General features: G+C 46.4%; 1 protein-coding gene and 1 pseudogene across 1 annotated transcript; both read right to left on the bottom strand.

Moving 5' to 3' along the window:
- Positions 1 to 257: 257 nt before the first annotated feature.
- Positions 258 to 21,015, bottom strand: LOC121534462 (junctional protein associated with coronary artery disease homolog; the record flags this gene model as incomplete). Its single annotated transcript, XM_041841053.2, has 3 exons — positions 20,938 to 21,015; positions 10,559 to 11,067; positions 258 to 4,515 (listed from the first exon to the last, which is right to left on the bottom strand). Coding segments are annotated over exons 2-3 (4,650 nt in total), but the record flags the coding sequence as incomplete, so codon positions are not given.
- On the bottom strand, positions 13,408 to 14,087 carry LOC121535444 (annotated as a pseudogene).
- Positions 21,016 to 21,788: the final 773 nt, after the last annotated feature.

Below are 21,788 nucleotides of genomic sequence, written 5' to 3'. Positions count from 1 at the left end.
AATTCCTGGTGAAACACTCTCATTTTCAGAATAAACATGTAACACAGCTCGACAGAAAAGAATACTTGAATAAATTGAACAAAACACAAATGCATGTAGTAGCTACCCGAGACAGATGACACCTCCTCATCTTGCAACACTGTATCTTCAGAGGCCTCTCGATCGTCCTCTAGCTTGACCTCTCGATCGTCCTCTGTGTCACTCTGGGAGGGAGCAGGGAGGACAGCGCTCTCTTCCACTTGTTCAACGCCACCCCTGGCCTCCCCCTCCGCCTCCCCGTCTGCCTCCCCCTCCCCAGAGTCTGTGCTCCTGATGCTGAGTCTCATGCGGGACACAGAGTCCACCACTTTCATCCGAGCCAGGTGCTCTATCGCCACTTGGTGGCTGGGCGAGGCAGCCAGCTTGTCCTGCAGGGCCTCTATGTGCTGTGAGGCGCCTCTGCCCCTCCTCTCTCCCTCCAGACTGTGAGACAGCTTCTGGTCGGGGTTGATGGGGACCGAAAGTGGCAGTCTGTCTGGTGGAAACTCCAGCATACCTGGAGTTTCTCGACCCAGATGAGTCCATTTGGCACTCCTGATGCGCTCTGGGGTATCCTGTGGCTGCTCCTTTTCTTGTAACTCCTGCCCACTGTCAGGCACCGTAGACACTGTAGACCCCAGTTCCCCAGACTCTGTATCTCTCACATGTTTTTGTACTGTTTCTTCGTTTGCACTGCTTCTTTCTGGATCTTCTCCAGCAGTGGGTTCACTCTCTGTTAATTCAATCTCCTCTGTTGCCGGCTCTCTAGCCCTCTGCTCCTCTGTTGCTGGCTCTCTAACCCTCTGCTCCTCTGTGACTAGGGACTCTGCAGGCACATCAATCCCTAATATCCTGGCTGCCCTCTCCTCTATGGATTCGTTCTCTGGGATGCCCTCGGCACATTTCACTTCGTATAGATTGTTGAGATCATCTACCTTTGCCAGAGCTTGGTTTTGATTGGTCTTCTCAGCAGTAGCACTCCCACCCACATTCTTATCATCTGTGAGGGACAGCTGCTCCCTCCAACCTTGACACAGAGTCTGAGCCTCTGAATGATTTGAGCAAGAGTCAGAGGATACCTTTGTGTCTCCTTCATCCTCAGCTGGTTCTTCAGATGTTTCAGCTCCTTGTGGACTACCATTGTCACCGACGATCGTGGCGCTACTTTGATCGGACAAGTCTGGGCTTGACTCCTCGTGGAGCGGAGACATTGGGCTTGGTCTGGACATCTGGCTCTCGCTCTCTTTCTTACAAATGGGGCATTCCTCTTCAGAGTCTAGACCGGTGCCCCCTGGAGGCCCTGTATTGCCTCTACCACCACCAAGTTTAGATTTGGCCGTCACGGTTTTGTTGACTTCTTTTGAGTCTCGGGTCTTTTGTAAAGACTGACATATGTCCTCATAATCAGGGGGACTCGTAAGTGTGGAGGCGTCCTGCATCGGCTGCCTATCTGCCCAGGGGACCTCGGCTGCCGTGTGCGTTGTTGGCGTCGTTGGGCTTAAGTCTCTGATCTCGCTGGGATCATCACTAGGAGAGTCAATAAATTCACTAGGGCCGGTAAAGTCACAAGGCGGTGGTGTCTCCGAAGGCGAAGAGAGGTCTAGCTTCACCGACCTGCCACTGCAGCTACTTCTCCTCTGTGACAAATTCGAAACAACCCTGTATTCTCTGAATCCTGTAGGATCGCGTGGCGGGACAGGGAGCTCCTCTCTTAGCTGCTTGCTGAATGTCACTGACTTTCTTTCAGCGGGTCTTGAGAAGGCACTCTTGACCTCCCTGTACTCCGGGTCGACGGACACAGTCCAGCTCTCGATACTGCGCCTAAGGCTGCTAGGTTTGCTGAGCCCCGCCTCCCCCGCCAGCCTTATCTTGATCCGCTCAGGGATCTGCACAGCGCCACCATTGTTGGGAACGTTATTGCTGGCAGTGCCTAGCTCTAAGATGTCTTTGTAGGCCTCGTTGAGGTCCTCGATGCACTGGTCAACACTGGGCCTCTTGCTGCTCTGCTGCTGCTGCTGCTGTTGTTGCTGCTGATCCTGGAACTCTTTGTTAATAGGCTCTAGCTCCTCGATGGCGTCCCATGGCCGTCTGCTGACGGGCTTCAGCAGGAACTGCCCACTGCAGGCCGCTGCTGGTTTGGCCTCCGTCGTGTTTCCTGAGGGTGGTGGTGGTGGTGCTGGCGGCTGAACTGTGCTCTTGTTCAGCTGGCTGGCGATTGAGAAAGTGGCCGTCCTGGAAAAGGCGCTGTTGCTGGATGGTTTCAGGCTCTTCACCCCTTTTATGGGATAGCTGAATGCAGTGCTGCCCACACCGCTGGGATCTGGGGTGACGCCTGGGTCGGGGGTACCTGGGGCAGGGACTTGAGGGTCTTGTGCTTCCTTGTTTTCAGGACCTGGAGGAGGAGGAGGAGGGGGAGGCTGACGCTTTCGGGCCTCTGGGCTAGTTTGAGTCTCCTGGTCACGGTACTGGTTCCCGGGCCAGGATCCCGAGAGTTTCAGCTCCTTGTGATGGTTTATTTTGGGGGGCTTAATAGGGAGTTTTCTCACTATTTTGCTGCTTGATCTGCTGCTTGCTATGCTACCGGTTAAAGCTTGCAGCTCGGCCTCTGCTGAAGATGTGCTTTGGAGACTTTGGTTTGTTAAGTGGCCAGTTTTGTTCTCGCTTGGACTATCCACTGGGCTTGGTGGCCGGATTGGGCTTAGCGGCTTCTCATCATTGTTGTTTTGATCACGGGACGTACCGCCTGGCGTTGGGGGGATGGGAACAGACACCAAACAGAATATTGTCTCGCTAAGTTTCTTTTTTACGCTCTTTTTCTCTGCTTTCTCTGAGGAGTCAGACTTTCTTGGTTTCTCTGATTTCTCTGAGTCAGGCTTTCTTGGTTTCTCTTTCTCTGATGAGTCAGGCTCTTTCTTTTTCACTTGAGTCACATTTTCTGACACACCTTGACCTTGGTCCACAAGCCTGGTCTGCTGAGGGGGCGGTCTAACCTGAAAAGCTGTTGGATAGTTACCAAAGCTCTGATCAGGAGCTACACTGTCTACACTTCCTTTGTTTATTAAACCCCTGTTGCACCATCTAGTACTACTACTGTCGTTGTCGTTGACAGATGTCTTGCGGCTGTCGGTATTGAGAGATAGCCCCGGTGGGGGGGGGAAGGCACTATCATGTGTAGATTGTCCTAAAACCTTAGCGCAGGGAATCTCTTTGTTGATGTTTTGGATAAGCTTGTCAGAGTCAGTGAGAGAATTTCCGCCAGGCCCTCCTGAGATGTGTCTCACTCGCAGATCATCAAAGGGTAAATAGTGAACATGCCCCAGATGTTCCTCGGTGTATCCAGGGTTCAGATTCGGGTTAGGGTTAACCTGTTTCCTGTAGGGTATACCTCGATCCCCATAGTGTTCCAGCCACGACCCTCCTGCCTGTCTGGAAAACCACCTTCCCGCCTCTGAGCTCACAGGCATCTGCATCTGTATCTGCATCTCCCCCCTCCACTTATAGTTCACCACTTCGTTGCGGTTGATTGGGCCTCCCCTGATCGGGGGCGGGGCTCTCTTATAAGACGGGGGCGGGATGTAACCGGGGGGCTCCATGCCAAAGATTGCGGAGTGTTGTGCGAAATAGTCTTGTCTCTGCAGTTCTCCACCCCTTGGGTGATAGATAGGCCTGTTGTCTTTCTGTTGTTTGGACCACCCTTGCTCATCTAATACAGCTACAGAGAGCATCTCCTGGCTACCCCTAGTCTGCTGGTGTATCTCGTACGACGGGGGCTTGACAGGCCTGCTGAACCTGGGCTTTGGTAAAAGTGCAACATGACCGCCGCTTTGCCAACTGTTCCTGGCCCACCGGTCCCGGCCGACTGCGGCGCTGTGGTAATACCTACTATAAGGCCCGGAAAAGACGGTGCTGTTCACTCTCTGTCTATCAACCTGGCCCGGTCGAAGCTGAACACTGACCAAGCTGGACTGTGTGTCTGTGTGTTCAGTAGTTCCATCAGGCGACAGCACTCTGGGGAGAGACTGGGACTTCCCTCTGGTTCTGGGGAGGACAGAACCAGCGCTCTCTGGAGTCCTCAGGCGGTGCTGCTGGTCCTGAGCCCACCTCTCGCCCTCCCCATCCGACAGCTGCCTCCCCAGCCCCACCGCAGGCTTCCACTCCTCTGTGCCCAGGCTCTGGCACTTCCGCTCCCCAGTCACCCCAGTCAATACCCTCAGCTGTCCAGGAGCCGCGTCAGCTTCCCTCAGCCAGGAGATGGAGGTGTCGTCCCATAGCTGCTTCTGCTGCTGCTTCTCCCTCTCCCCCCTATGGTCCTCTGCTATCAGGGCCTGTGGCCTCCATGCCACCTCAGAGGCCTTCAGAAAGCTAGCGGACGCTCTCAGCTCCCGGCCGTCGGCGTAATCCAGGAGGACGCTGAAGTCCTGGCCTCTCCTCCTCCAGTAGGACACATCCCTCTCCTCCAGCTGCTCAGAATAGGTTAAGCTGGGTGCGTCGTAGAACCTGGAAAGACATCAAAGCACAATTGGTTGGTGATCGTCATATAATGAAGATATAAAATAAAAAGAAAGAAAGAAAGAAAGAAAGAAAGAAAGAAAGAAAGAAAGAAAGAAAGAAAGAAAGAAAGAAAGAAAGAAAGAAAGAAAGAAAGAAAGAGAGAGTCTTACATCAAAACATATTATAAACAGTGAACATGTTAGTTGTAATACAAAAAACCTGGATATAGGATTATTTGGTTTTTGCATGTTAATAAATTGCAAACATTTGTCTAGGTTACTGTGGTAACACCAAAAATAACAAAACTCAAAGCATTTCCGTTCATAGATTTATAAGCTTGTAATACCAACAGAATTCAGTTTACTGACCTTTCCATGACCTGCCAGTCTATGGTTGGATCCCAATTGGCACCCTACTCCCTATATAGTGCACTATGCCCTGGTCAAATGTAGTACACTATATAGGTAATAGGGAACCATTTGGAACACATTCTAACACTTCATCGCAGAAGCAGAATCTGACTCCCACAAAACAAGATCAAAGAGGGAAAAAAATCATGAATGAGCTCTATCTCATGGAACCATACCAGCGCTCCGTACTCCGTTTAACTGTGATGACACAATGCTGACCAGCCTGCCATGATTTGATGCGATCTGGGAGATATTGATAACTGTGACATTTTAAACGCTAGTGTGTCTGGCTAGCCTCCAAGCTGATGTTTTGGCATTGGGAGTGAAGAAGAGGGCTGCGTCTCAAATGGCACCCTATTCCTTGTATAGTGCACTACTTTTGAGCAGTATTTTCCGTACTACATAGGGAACAAGGTGCCATTTGGGACGAAGCCTAGGAATCAATCTCTCCATCTCCAATCCAAGAGGGCAGAGTCAGGCAGCACACATATCTGACAGAAGTGCTTGAGTCAGCGGCTCCCAACTCCCTTGAAGATACCGTGAAATTGTGCGGCTGCTGCAATATGATCTGCATTTTAAAACACACGCTGACCTTAATTCAGAAAGCTAGGATTCGTCCCAAATGGCTCCCTATTGCCTATATAGTGTCCTACTTTTCACCAGGGTTCATAGGGCTCTCTGGTCAAAAGTAGTGCACTATGCAGGGAATAGGGTGCCATTTGAAGTGCTTTGAAAGGCTGTTCATGACACACATCAACACCATCATCCCAGACACCCTAGACCCACTCCAAATCACATACCGCCCCAACAGATCCACAGATGACGCAATCTCGATTGCACTTCACACTGCCCTCGCCCACCTGGACAGGAGGGAGATAACTATGTGAGAATGCTGTTCATAGACTACAGCTCAGCGTTCAACACCATAGTCCCCTCCAAACTCATCCCCAAGGTAGGGACCCTTTGACTGAACCCCTCCCTCTGCAACTGGATCCTGGACTTCCTGACGTGCCTGCCCCAGGTGATGAGGGAAGGCAACAACACCTCCGCCATGCTGACCCTCAACACGGGGACCCTCAGGGGTGTGTGCTTAGTCCCCTCCTGTACTCCCTGTTCACCCACGACTGTGTTGCCGCGTACGACTCCAACACCATCATCAAGTTTGGTGACAACACGGCAGTGGCAGGCCTGATCACCGACGGCGATGAGTCAGCTTACAGGGAGGAAGTCAGAGACTTAGAAGTGTGGTGCCAGGACAACAACCTCTCCATCAACGTCAGTAAGACCAAGGAGCTGATCGTGGACTACAGGAGAAAGAGGGGAGAGCGCGCCCCCATCCACATCGACAGGGCTGTTGTGGAGCGGGTCGAGAGCTTCAAGTTCCTTGGCGTCCACATCACGAAGGACTTAAAATGGTCCACATAAACCCGCACAGTCGTGAAGAGGGCACTGCAGTGCCTCTTCCCCCTCAGGAGGCTGAAAAGATTTGGCATGGGCCCTCAGATCCTCAAAAAGTTATACAGCTGCACCATTGAGAGCATTTTGACTGGCTGCATCACCGCTTGGTATGGCAACTGCACCGCCCTTGACCGCAAAGCGCTACAGAGGGTGGTGCGGACAGCCCAATACATCACTGGAGCCGAGCTCCCTGACATCCAGGACCTCTATACCGGGCGGTGTCAGAGGAAGGCCCAAAAATTGCCAAAGACTACAGCCACCCAAGCCATAGACTGTTCACTCTGTTACCGTCCGGCAAACGATACCGGAGCATCGGCTCTCGGACCAACAGGCTCCTTCTACCCCCAAGCCATAAGCCATAGCCAGACTGCTAAATAGTCAATTAATGGTACCTGAACTATCTGCACTGACTCTATCTTGCACTGACCCTACGCACACTCACTAGACTTTATATACACACCATATACACACTGACTCATTCGCACACACTACACTGTCATTCCCACACAAAACCGTCACACAATCACATACACTACATACATGACGCACACACACACACATAACACACACACATGCATGACGACACAACACAAACACACATACATACACACACATGCGCACACTCACACACACACTTTTATACTCATCATTTGCTGCTGCTACTCTGTTCTTTATTTTACTCTTATTATTATCTATCCTGATGCCGAGTCACTTTACCCTGCCTTCATGTACATATATACCTCAAATACCTTATTATTATCTATCCTGATGCCTAGTCACTTTACCCTGCCTTCATGTACATATATACCTCAAATACCTTATTATTATCTATCCTGATGCCTAGTCACTTTACCCTGCCTTCATGTACATATATACCTCAAATACCTTATTATTATCTATCCTGATGCCTAGTCACTTTACCCTGCCTTCATGTACATATATACCTCAAATACCTTATTATTATCTATCCTGATGCCTAGTCACTTTACCCTGCCTTCATGTACATATGTACCTCAAATACCTTATTATTATCTATCCTGATGCCTAGTCACTTTACCCTGCCTTCATGTACATATCTACCTCAAATACCTTATTATTATCTATCCTGATGCCTAGTCACTTTACCCTGCCTTCATGTACATATCTACCTCAAATACCTTATTATTATCTATCCTGATGCCTAGTCACTTTACCCTGCCTTCATGTACATATCTACCTCAAATACCTTATTATTATCTATCCTGATGCCTAGTCACTTTACCCTGCCTTCATGTACATATCTACCTCAAATACCTTATTATTATCTATCCTGATGCCTAGTCACTTTACCCTGCCTTCATGTACATATATACCTCAAATACATTATTATTATCTATCCTGATGCCTAGTCACTTTACCCTGCCTTCATGTACATATATACCTCAAATACCTTATTATTATCTATCCTGATGCCTAGTCACTTTACCCTGCCTTCATGTACATATATACCTCAAATACCTTATTATTATCTATCCTGATGCCTAGTCACTTTACCCTGCCTTCATGTACATACGGTATCTACCTCAAATACCTTATTATTATCTATCCTGATGCCTAGTCACTTTACCCTGCCTTCATGTACATATATACCTCAAATACCTTATTATTATCTATCCTGATGCCTAGTCACTTTACTCTGCCTTCATGTACATATATACCTCAAATACCTTATTATTATCTATCCTGATGCCTAGTCACTTTACCCTGCCTTCGTGTACATACGGTATCTACCTCAAATACCTTATTATTATCTATCCTGATGCCTAGTCACTTTACCCTGCCTTCATGTACATATATACCTAAAATACCTTATTATTATCTATCCTGATGCCTAGTCACTTTACCCTGCCTTCATGTACATACGGTATCTACCTCAAATACCTTGTACCTCTGCACATTGGTCTGGTACTGGTACTCCCTGTATATAGCTCCATTCTTGTGTATTTTATTTTATTCCTCGTGTTATTTACTATTTTATATTTTATTATTATTTTTAAACTCTGCATGGTTGGGAAAGGTTTGTAAGCAAACATTTCACTGTTAAGTCTACACCTGTTGTATTATAAATTGGATTTGATTTGATTCATTTGGGACGCAGCCCTGGTAATATGCACTGCCTGCCTGCCGCTGAGCAAAAATACTTAACTTTCCTTGTTTATAAGTGCCAGTTATGTGATCACGTGATGTCCACACACACACACAAGGTATTGCTGGACCCCAAACATCTTCTTTACCAGGAGTTTGAGGTACTCCCCTCAGGGCAATGTACCGGGCAGGCACCAGGGCACCAGGGCACCAGGGCAGAAAATAAATACAGCCAAACAATCCTTTGTCCCAGCGGCAGTAAGGCTCCTGAATGTTTAAAACCACAAGCACCACCAGTGGGCTGGCCTACAGTTGACATTGTAGATGACAGAGTGTGCTGACGTGTATGGAGTATATAGTGTACAGATGATCACTGATGGCTTATGAACTTATTTTTATACTTGTATTTATTGTCTGAATGTGTCCTTGTCTATGTTCAATCAACATGTATTGATTGTCTGTATGTGTCCTTGTCTATGTCCCCACGGGGACAATAAAGACATTATCTTATTATCTTGCAGGGACAGACAACTCCATATTCTTTTTTCTTAGCCATTTCATCCAATGTTACGGGGATCCCAAAATAGGATTGAATTTAATTGTGTAATAATGATTCTGATTTTTTTTAAATCATCAAATCAAAAAAAGAGTGTCCCTTCAGGCTGAGTGATGTACCTGATTCTCTTAACATGGCCAGTCACATTCATACATGCTCTCAGTCCTCTGCACAGCGGGCAGAGGGGGCTGGGCCTGTTGTTATGGAGTAAAGCGTTGCTTCCCAAATTGCACCCTGGGTATTTAGGTTAGGCCTTAACAGTAGACAGAGTGACGCGATAATAATGACAAAGGAACTTTTTTCTGGAAGTAACTCAGACAATCATATGTAAAAAAATAAATAAAAAAAAAACAGTTATCTGGCAATGAGTTATTTGAGGGAATGATCTGAACTGGCAATATACAGTATCAGTCATATACAGTATCCGTAGTAATGAAGTGAATATCAGGGAATGTAGTGGGAAGGACTTCGATATACTCTCTTCTGAGCATTATGGAGATGTATCTCTATGAGTCTATGCAGTATCTATATCTATAGTCTGTCTGAACAACCACAGCTACTGGAGACCAGGGAAGAGTCCTTTGATGACAACTACATCCATTGGAGAATAGTATCATCCATCATGGATGCATCCCAAATAGCACCCTATTCCCTATATAGTGACTTATTGGCCCTGATCAAAAGTAGTGCACTAAATAGGGAATAGGGTGCCATTTGGGACGTTTCCACTTTATACACTATCATCCAGCGTGTAATATGTAACATCAACACAGACATTTGTTTTGTGTGTATGGGTAATGTGAACTAGTACACACTTGTCCAGCGGCATCCTGACTCTGTGGAGTGTGTGAGCAGTGCACGGCACCTGAGCTGTTTACAGTGTAGTGGGTTGGTTACGCTCTCAAGGCATCACGTACAGCAAGCTACCCAGCCCAGCATCCTGTGCTGCTGGTTTACATGGTGTGGCCGTGTCCCAAATGACACATTATTCCCTATATAGTCCATTACTTTTGACCAGGGCCCATAGGGAATGTAGGGAATAGGGGATTATATTTAGTGCACTACAGGGCCCATTGGGCTCTGGTCAAAAGTAGTGGACTAAATATAGAATAGGGTACCATTTGTGACGTAGGCTGTGTACCTGTCTGTGTGTTGGTAGAGATGCTGCCGCTGCTGGTGGTGGAGGGGTGGACTGACTCCATGGAAAGACAAGTGCTCTCTTTAAGCATGGATTCACATCGCAATGTAAACAAGCCAACAGCGCAGAAGGACGGCACCTTTACATTATTCCTCATCATATCACAGCACAAAGCACCCTATTCCCTATATAGTGCACTACTTTTGACCAAGGCCCATAGGGAATGTAGGGAATAGGGTGCCATATCAGATGATATCACAGTGGTGCAGAAAGCCTCAGTGTTCGTTCTACAGCTCTGGAAGGAAGTGGGGGGGTGGGGTTCAAAAGAGAGAGACAGAGGGAGAAAAGGAGGGAACAACTCACCCGCTATCCGTGGCGAGAGAATCTCCCAGGGGCTGTGCTAGGCTGTCACCTAGGTTACCGCTGCCAGCTTCTTTTCTCCTTTGGTTCCTTTCCCCGCCGCTCTCATTGTCGCCGCTGCCGGGGTAGGCCTTCGCCAGTAATGCCTGCCTGCTGCTGCTCCTGAAGACGCAGGCCCCCCTGTCTCCCGCCTGTTCATACCCGTTCAGTGATCCAACACGACCAGGCCTCTGGTTCTCTGCTGCTGGGATTTCACGGTGGCAATCGGTCGTGGCGGCGACGTGGCGCTTTTTCTCGCAAGGTGCGGTGGCGGATGAAGTGGAAGAGGGGCAGGGGACGCTTGTCTTGGCCAGTTTGTATCCGTGAGAAATGAGGAGATCGTCCACGCTGTACATGGTGCTGTGTGTCTCTCTGTCTGGCTTGGCAGCAGGAGGGCGAAGGTGTTTCTGGTGTTTCTTATGCACAGTGCTGCTGGTGGGAGCTGGAGCAGTGCTGCTCAGTAGAGGCCATCACTATGGGGAGAAGAAAAGGAAGGTGATATGTACATCCTAAACTTGAGAATACCGGTGCTGGGCTAAAATATTATACTGATATTAAGGAATTCCATGTGCGGGCCTCTCATTCCTTCAGCAGAAGTCATCCCTATGGGGAGAAGAGAAACGGGGAAAAAGGTAACATTTAGCTTTTAGCATCTCATCTTCAGAAGTATAGATGCTTGTAAGGGACACTAATGTATGTACACTATACTGTTTGAAAGGCAGAACAAACAGGGAGAGTGAGACAGGAAACATTTCACATTATGTCAAAGCTGTCCCAAATTGTACCATATTCCCTATAAAGTGCTCTGCTTTTGACCATCTATGTCCCAAATGGCACCCTATTCCCTACACTATATAGTGCACTGCTTTTGACCAGGGCCCAGGTCAAAAGTAGTGCCCTGTAGAGGGAACACGTGCCATTTTGGGATGCAACCTAAGTAATCTTGCCTTCACAGTACTGTGTGTTAAAATGATCAACAGTATGTTGTCTGCTGGAGTAATGGGAAACAGCACAGCTCTGATGAAGCTCCCCTGGTTGGCAGCCACAATAACACATGCATTTACATGTACATTTCAGATTAGTCACACAGTACACAGAATGTCCTGTGGGGCGACTTCACAGGATAAGAGAGGTCACTGGCTATGTCCCAAATTGCACCCTAAGTGCACTATTTTTGACCAAAGCCCTACGGGACCTGGTCAAATGTGCTGCACTAATTAGGGAATAGGGTACCATTTGGTTAGTAGACTATTTGTATTTGTAGATGTTCCTGTTACGGCCCAGTTACACCAGGCACTACCTCTATAGCGATCAAACTACCGGAGGTCAGTCATTTTCTAAAACACAGAAGTTATTTACTAGAAGTCTCTTCTAAAAAATATAATTAAGTACATTACGTGAAAATGTATTTCCTATAATCCTATAAATGTATTTCCTGAAGCTAGGATAGCAGAGTTGCTGCCCATCTTCCAAAAACGTCTGAAACCCTACCTGTTCAAAGAGTATCTTAAATGAACCCCCCTCTGCAAGCACAGAAATAACTCGTACTGCCTTCCACTGCAGGATTCCTGGGCTATACTGTGTGTGTGTGTGTGTGTGTGTGTGTGTGTATGTGTGTGTGTGTGTGTGTGTGTGTGTGTGTGTGTGTGTGTGTGTGTGTGTGTGTGTGTGTGTGTGTGTGTGTGTGTGTGTGTGTGTGTGTGTGTGTGTGTGTGTGTGTGCATGAGTGTGTTGTGTACAGTGTTTCTCTCTGACCCCAAGGGGTCGGAAAGTATTCAGACCCCTTGACTCTTTCCACATTTTGTTATGTTACAGCCTTATTCTAAAATGGATTAAGTTGTTTTTCCCCCTCATCAATTTACACACATTACCCCCAAAAACAGGTTTTTAGAAATGTTTGCAAATGTATAAAAAATTCAAAACGGAAATATCACATTTACCTAAGTATTCAGACCCTTTACTCAGTACATTGTTGAAGCACCTTTTGCAGCGATTATAGCCTCAAGTCTTCTTGGGTATGACGCTACAAGCTTGGCACACCTGTATTTGGGGAGTTTCTCCCATTCTCCTCTGCAGATCCTCTCAAGCTCTGTCAGGTTGGATGGGGAGCGTCGCTGCACAGCTATTTTTAGGTCACTCCAGAGATGTTCGATCGGGTTCAAGTCCGGGCTCTGGCTGGGCCACTCAAGGACATTCAGAGACTTGTCCCGAAGCCACTCCTGCGTTGTCTTGGCTTTGTGCTTAGGGTCGTTGTCCTGTTGGAAGGTGAACCTTCACCCCAGTTTTCATCAAGGATCTCTCTGTACTTTGCTCCATTCATATTTCCCTCGATCCTGACTAGTCTCCCAGTCCCTGCGGCTGACAAGCATCCCCACAGCATGATGCTGCCACCACCATGCTTCACCATAGGGATGGTGCCAGGTTTCCTCCAGACGTGACGCTTGGCATTCAGGCCAAAGAGTTCAATCTTGGTTTCATCAGACCAGAGAATCTTGTTTCTCATGATCTGAGAGTCTTTAGGTGTCTTTTATATTTATAATTATTTATATATTTATTTATATTTATATTTTAGTCATTTAGCAGACGCTCTTATCCAGAGCGACTTACAGGAGCAATTAGGGTTAAGTGCCTAGCTCAAGGGCACATTGACATTTTTCACCTAGGGGCACATCAACATTTTTCACCTAGTTGGCTCGGGGATTCGAACCAGTGACCTTTCAGTTACCGGCCCAACGCTCTTAACCACCCCCCCGTTCTTCACTGTCTCCACACATATGCTTCCCCATGTACCTACCACTCCAACTTTACTTGTTTCTATCTGTCTACCACCCACGCATTGTCTATCCATTCTACACCCTCTTCTCCCGTATCCCTCAATCCCTGCCTGCTGTCCCAGCTACACCTCTGTAGAAGTGGGCAACAAAGATCGGGTCCCTCTCTTCTAGAATGTGCAGGAAACTGTTCCTCTCCTCCTCACTCCATGACTCAAACCATTTGGGTCCAGAGGCGCAGTTGGCACTCAGAGATATTTGGTGGGCTGTCCTTAACCTGTAGCGTATTGAGCGACTCGAGGAGGGTACACACTTTCCCTGGCACAGCTTTCCCCAACAGGTCCTGCAGAAACCGTTCCCTCTGGGGCAGTGGCCCCAGCCCAGGAACCAGCTCAATACACAACGCTGCACCTGAAGAGTTACGTAGGAGAGTGGCAGGGGCTCTCTGCCTGCCGCTGAGTTCAGAGAGGTACAAGATAGGTTTTCCAAGCTGGGAGGCACTAAACCCTGTGGTACTGACGGAAAGTCTGCCTGGCTGGGTGAAGACGAACTGGACTGTGCGCAGAGCCAACCCTGTCCAGCAGTGTTAGCTGTATTCAGTGTGTTGCTACTGACGTTGGGATAGTGTGTGTGTTGCTGGACAGGGTGCCAGCAGCTGGGGGCATCATGCCAGGGGGCTGCTGGTTTGAGCCTTGATTGACATGGAAGAACCAGGACATCATGCACCGTCTTTTGGCAAACTCCAAGTGGGCTGTCATGTTCCTTTTACTGAGGAGTGGCTTCCGTCTGGCCACTCTACCATAAAGGCCGGATTGGTGGAGTGCTGCAGAGATGGTTGTCCTTCTGGAAGGTTCTCCCATCTCCACAGAGGAACTCTGGAGCTATGTTAGAGTGACCATCGGGTTCTTGGTCACCTCCCTGACCAAGGCCCTTCTCCCCCGATTGCTCAGTTTGGCCGGGCAGCCAGCTCTAGGTAGAGTCTTGGTGGTATCAAACTTCTTCCATTTAAGAATGATGTAGGCCACTGTGTTCTTGGGGATTTTCTGGTACCCTTCCCCAGATCTGTGCCTCAACACAATCTTGTCTCGGAGCTCTACGGACAATTCCTTCGACCTCATGGCTTGGTTTTTGTTCTGACATGCACTGTCAACTGTGGGACCTTATATAGACATCTATGTGCCTTTCCAAATCATGTCCAATCACTTGTATTTACCACAGGTGGACTCCAAGTTGTAGAAACATCTCAAGGATGATCAATGGAAACAGCATGCACCTGAGCTCAATTTCCAGTCTCATAGCAAAGTGTCTGAATACTTACGTAAATAAGGTATTTATGTTTTTTATTTTTAACACATTTTGCGAAAATTCCTATTTTCACTTTGTCATTATGGGGTATTGTGTGTAGATTGATGAGGATGTTCCATTTTAGAATAAGGCTGTAAAGCAACAAAATGTGGAAAAAGGGAAGGGGTCTGAATACTTTCCGAAAGCACTGTATTAATTATCACAGACTCAGCCTGCCTGGAGATGACAGTGGAAGGGCTTATAAAGCAAAAATGCTGTGATCAAAGGCTTTGCACACATTAGCATGCTGATTATCAGGTTTGGACATGAATAGTGGCTTGCCATTCAGTTTTCATGAAAAAGTCGGCATTCAATGGACAAATGTCAAGTCATAAGCAATATGAGTGCTTGGCCAGACCAACACTAAGTTAGAATCCACTTTGAATCCAGCCCACTGGGCTCTGTTGGGAGGTAGTGCATTAAATAGGGAATAGGACCATATCCTATGTAAACTCCTTGCCGCTGACTCTCCAGGCTGATAGACTAGGTTTTTTAGGTATCCAGAAGATGAGAAAAACCAAGTTGCTCTGTGCGCTGTGATTACTACTAACAACATGGATGCTAAATGTTGTTACTGGTGTAATGACATTGTTGCTACACAGGTATAGCTGCAACTTAAAGGGGTAGTTCCCCCAAATTACAAAATTACATGTTGGTTTAAGTTAGCATTTGGAGACAGTCACCGGGTAAACAAAACCAAAGCATGGATTGCTGTCTTACCTTGTCCGTAGACTGCTTACAGGGTAAGGAAATACATGTTATTGTGTAATTTGGGTGATCTATCCCTTTAAACGGATCAGTGGCCTTGTGGTTACAGTGTTCGCCCTGAGATTGGAAAGTTGGGAGTTCGCATCCCCGGCCGAGTCATATCAAAGACCATGGACCATGACGCTTCTCTGCTTGGCACTCAGCATTAAGGAGATAGATTGGAGGTATGGCCCTGAGATAGACTAGCATCCTGTCCAGGGGGTGTACTTGTACATCAAGCTGTTGACTATGGATGCCAGGCCTGACCATCTATAACATCAAAATGACAGTGTTCGTTTACATTTACTTTGTTTACAAACACTGGAGTAAAACAAGCTTATATTTTAGGTTCTGATGGGGTACAACAGTTGGACTAAGTTCATGAGGCTTTTATAAGCTGTATTCTACAAGAATCAATGGGTACATATAATTTATTTATAAGTCAACAAATTGATGTAGCAACTGCAGATTGCTCCTTTAAGTGTTACCAAAAATTGGATAACTGAGCTGAACTATCCCTTTAACAGAAGCACACCCCCCTTTCAATGACAACAATAAGAAATTATAGAGAGTGAGAGGCCCTGTTCGGGAGCATCAAAACCGTGATGTATCGTGGGTAAATTGTGACTGACAGACTGCCTCTACAAATAACAATGAGTAGTTATTTATGATGCACAGAGTCTCCTCATTAACTAGGCCTATATGGGAACAGGTTACTGCACCTCTCATACTGTGTTCCTCAACCCATTCCCCCTCTAAGGGGAGCACGTTTACCTTCCAACCTTGTACTAACACACCTGATTCAACTAATAAGGTTTGGTGATTACTTGTATCAGATATGTTAGTGCAGGGTTGGAACAAAAATGTACACTCCCTGGCTGAGGGTCCACAGAAATGGATTGAGAAACACTGTTCTAATACAAGATCAACACTGCAGTGCAAACCCATTAAAAGGGCAATCTGGGATTCAAACAAAAACAAAGTGGAAACCCTGCCGCTTTTTTGGTTAACAGATGAGGGATGAGGCTGAAGAAATGTAATCACTCTCAAATTCATAAAGAATCGATGGCTATATATGATTAATTTAAAAGTTCAAAAAAGTATATAAATCCCGGATTTCTCCTTTAATCTGCTTGTTCAAAACAGCTGTCCCTTTGCCATAAAACTAGCTGACACATACCTAGTTCATTTTCTTACACAAATGCACACGATTTCAAATTCAATGTAGTTGGGTAGTCAGTAACAGATGTCCAAGGAAACCTAAGCACTTTTGGTAGGATATCAACACAAAGCGTGCGTCCCAAATGGCGCCCTTTTCCCTTCAAAGTACACTACTTTTGACCAGAGGCTAATGGGCCTTGGTTAAAAGTAGTGAACTATACACGGAATAGGGTGATATTTGGAACGCAGCTAAAGTCTAGTTGCTTGTTATGAACAAGTCAAGTAAATGGCATAGTTTGTGGGGCGAAAGGGTAGCCAGGGTTCAGTAATTATACTATTGCCATGTGTGTTTAATGTTTAATAATATAGTCATAGTATGGAGAAACATTTAACCTTGAAATGGTGTGGTAAGCCTATTGGGCGGGGCAGATTCATATCTGCATTTTCCTGATAGTAGTTCTTACAATTATGTGAATAAATCTCTGACTACGTCCCAAATAGCACCCTATTCCCCATATAGCACACTACTTTTAATCAGAAACCATAGGGCCCTGGTCAAAAGTAGTGCACTATAAAGGGAATAAAGGTACTTTACATAATGTACATCCACATCATTTCACGCTTTCCATGTACTATTTACATCAAGTTGCTATTTATTTTTCTATATTTCTACTTATATTCCAGCATATTCTCTTGACCTCAAATTGACCTTAGAACGTTCATCATTTAAAAACCTTGTATACATCCCAAATGGCACCGTATTCCCTATATAGTGCACTACATTCGACCAGAGCCCATAGGGGACTATATAGGAAATAGGGTGGCATTTGGTACTCCCCTTATGAGTCTCCAGTAAACACCCAAAGGTGGCACTTGAGGTAGAACTTTGAGTAAATAACATCTTAAAATAATCTCTAACTTCTAGAATAACGTCTAGAACCTCTAACGTCTAGAATTAAGCAATAAGGCCAGAGGAGGTGTGGTCTATGGCCAATAAACCATGGCTAAGGGCTGTTCTTATGCATGACGCAATGCGGAGTGCCTGGATACAGCCCTTAGCCGTAGTATATTGGCCATATACCACACACCCACAAGGTGCCTTATTACTATTATAAACTGGTTACCAACGTAATTAGAGCAGTAAAAATACATGTTTGGTCATACCCGTGGTATACGGTCTGATATACCACGGCTGTCAGCCAATCAGCATTCAGGGCTCAAACCACCCAGTTTATAATAACGTTTAGAACCTCTAACGTCTAGAATAACCCATAGCCCCTTTGATGACGCCACGCTCCTTGGTGTGTGGTGTCAAACAGTTGAAGCACCTGCTGCCTGCCTCTCTACAATAACCATAAAATATATCCTTAATGTTTTCATTTTCAAAGGAGGTTTTCATTTTCACAGGAGCAATGTAGAGGAGTGAATATAGGTAGCCTAAGCCTCGTCCGTGGGTAGAATGGTCCATAGGGGCAGGACTCCCTTCTGTTTCTGTAACGTGAGGCAGCTTGATGTACAAGTACACCCCCTGGACAGGACGCTAGTCTATCTCCTGTTTCTGTAACGTGAGGCAGCTTGATGTACAAGTACACCCCCTGGACAGGATGCTAGTCTATCTCCTGTTTCTGTAGTGAGGCAGCTTGAAGTACAAGTACACCCCCTGGACAGGACACTAGTCTATATCCTGTTTCTGTAGTGAGGCAGCTTGATGTACAAGTTCACCCCCTGGACAGGACGCTAGTCTATCTCCTGTTTCTGTAACTTGAGGCAGCTTGAAGTACAAGTACACCTCCTGGACAGGATGCTAGTCTATCTCCTGTTTCTGTAGTGAGGTAGCTTGATGTACAGTACACCCCCTGGACAGGACACTAGTCTATCTCCTGTTTCTGTAGTGAGGCAGCTTGATGTACAGTACACCCCCTGGACAGGACACTAGTCTATCTCCTGTTTCTGTAGTGAGGCAGCTTGATGTACAAGTACACCCCCTGGACAGGACACTAGTCTATCTCCTGTTTCTGTAGTGAGGCAGCTTGATGTACAAGTACACCCCCTGGACAGGACACTAGTCTATCTCCTGTTTCTGTAGTGAGGTAGCTTGATGTACAGTACACCCCCTGGACAGGATGCTAGTCTATCTCCTGTTTCTGTAGTGAGGCAGCTTGATGTACAAGTACACCCCCTGGACAGGACACTGGTCTATCTCCTGTTTCTGTAGTGAGGTAGCTTGATGTACAGTACACCCCCTGGACAGGATGCTAGTCTATCTCCTGTTTCTGTAGTGAGGCAGCTTGATGTACAAGTACACCCCCTGGACAGGACACTGGTCTATCTCCTGTTTCTGTAGTGAGGTAGCTTGATGTACAGTACACCCCCTGGACAGGACGCTAGTCTATCTCCTGTTTCTGTAACGTGAGGTAGCTTCATGTACAAGTACACCCCCTGGACAGGATGCTAGTGAATATGGCAACTAAAATTGATACAGTAGATGGAAAGCATATGCTCTACCCACAGACCAAACAAACTGTACAGACAGAAACTAGTTTGGAGAAGATGAAGGAGAGGCGTGGCTATTGAAACCATTCAGTGGCTGCATCCCAAATGGTACCCTATTCCCTATATAGTGCATTACTTTTGATTAGGGCCCATAGGGTTAATCTTTGAGCAAGGTCACCACTGGAAACCAAAGAAGAAGCACTTGGGCACATGTGCCTCCAGGTTGCATCCAAAATGGCACCCTATTCCCACAGGACTCTGGTAAAAGTAGTGCACTATATAGGGAATGGGGTGCCATTTGGAATGCGTCCTTGTGCACATGTGCCTCCGTGTAGGCTCCAGACAGACAGTAACACACCGACTCACAAGACTAATAACCTGACTGATTCAATGCATACAAGGAAAAACGGCAAGGCTGAGGTTGTTGAAACCACATCAGTTACTGTCTGCTGTTGACCTGGCTCATACCTCTTCCTCCCTTCTTCTCCCCTCCCCTCTTCTCCCTCCTCTCCTCTCCCTCCCCCTACCTACCTCCCTCCTCTCCCTCCCTCCCCTCCCCTCCTCCCCCTCCCTCCCCTCCCCCCTTCTCTCCCTCCCTCCCCTGAGTAGTCAGGTAGTAAGTAGTGCACTGTGACACCGTGCAGCAACACCATGCAACCAACACCAGCCTGCATCCCAAATGACCCCCTATTCCCTATATAGTACACTTCTTTTGACCAGGGCAAATAGGAACACAGTCCTTGCAACACCATGCAGCCTACCTCTGTGCTAATGATGGATATCTAGCATGCCATCTTATTGCAGACCTAAAAGTCAGACAGACACTTTATCATATGTTGTTTTTTAAATGTCCTGTATTTCGGACCTATGACTTAGGCTAGCGTCTGAACTTTGACCTATGACTTAGGCTAGCGTCTGAACTTTGACCTATGACTTAGGCTAGCGTCTGAACTTTGACCTATGACTTAGGCTAGCGTATGAACTTTGACCTATGACTTAGGCTAGCGTCTGAACTTTGCTATCTAAGTTGAACCATAAGTTGAATACCACGTTTGGACCTTGTCCTGGATATATATATAAAGAAATAACATTTGCATTATGCTTATTTTCATATATGATTCAACCTGCCTCTATAAAGGCATAATCGTTTGAAATAGATAAGCCGCCACTGCCTATCAATAACTGATTATTCCTGTTACTATGTAGACTAGATAGATACAGTATGGTTAGCTATAGAGCCTTGCTATACTGCAGTGTTAGATGGTACAGCCTACATATAATTGACTGTTAAGAATGATTTCTCAAGTCAGCTTTGCACTCCCATACAATACAAAATACATTGCTTTATGCAGCAGGCTAGGTTACTGCATGTATATACTAGCGCCTATGAAAAAAAATGGTATATACTTGCACACACACTAAGTTGAAAATGTAGTGAACGGTAGTGCATTGACAACGGTCGTTAGCCAAATCATAACCCCATTGAATGTACACGTCTCTCCAAAAAATACACCCCACCATCAAATACATATTCACATCGCGCCATCAATCGCTATTTAACGTTGATCAATCGAAGGCTGAACATGTTCGGTGTGTGCAAGTTTAAAGCGCCGTTAATTATAAGGTTTTGCAGATGCGTCTTAGCCGACTGTGTGTGTTTACCAAGACTCACACAGACACCCTGCGCTACCATGTACGTGAAGCAAAAATCGACAGCCCCTCCCCTGAAAAATTATCTCTGCATGGCAAAGAATAATCCTAGTATAAAAATGCATAAATATTTGCGAGTTTATTATAAACGCGAAATGACAGAGATACGCATCCTACCTGGAAGATGCTTGGCGCGGCCGTTGCAGTTCCCCTGCGCCCAGCTTCAGTCGCTGAGAGCACTGCACAGCCCTGCTGAGCATGCCTATTACGATAAGGAAGGGAAGACGCGCTGCCTGGACGGAGTTGAGTCTCCTCCACCAGCAACATCAGCGTTCGTCGTTCATTTAAAAGGGATTTCAAAATGGTTTCTTCCAAACTGTGTAAGAAGTTTTTGTATTTCTTGCCAGAGGCGTCAATAAATGTTTTCCATATTATTGATTGTGTTTAAATGGAAGCATGTATCCATACATACAGATCCATTATGCCATAAATATATGGCTCTGAATACATTCATATATATACGTATACATGGGTATACACGTACTACACACACACACACACACACACACACACACACAACGCACACGATGATTATATTCCATCATTCAAACCAGAATTCCCCTCAATTTACAAGACAGTGTAATACGTGTGTAATTACTCTATAAAACCTGAAAGCAGCTCACCCATTCCACAATACCTCTACCCTTAGACTATGTTTGACAGGGGGAGACCCTCTTACAACGAGACACATAAGGCCACATGTTGCCGGTGTAGTGTAGCAGCTGCACTCTGTCGTCGTTTTGCGGTCTTATTTTATTCGCAACCCCACCGACGGACACCACACATACAGTGAATGAACGAACGCTCTGAATACCTCATCAGCCTCAGAATCAGTTTATTTTTTTTCTGCTTTATTAGGCAGGTATGCTCGTTCTCTCCCGCCTCTGAGATCACTGTACTATTTTTCGATCTCCTGCCTCTATATTTGCTGTAGGCCTACGCTGTCCTACAGTGCGTCCCAAATAGCA

Source organism: Coregonus clupeaformis, chromosome 21 (genome assembly GCF_020615455.1).
Source record: "Coregonus clupeaformis isolate EN_2021a chromosome 21, ASM2061545v1, whole genome shotgun sequence".
Lineage (NCBI taxonomy): Eukaryota > Metazoa > Chordata > Actinopteri > Salmoniformes > Salmonidae > Coregonus > Coregonus clupeaformis.
Note: the sequence above shows the minus strand (reverse complement) of the source record. Positions and strands in the feature narration are given on the sequence as shown.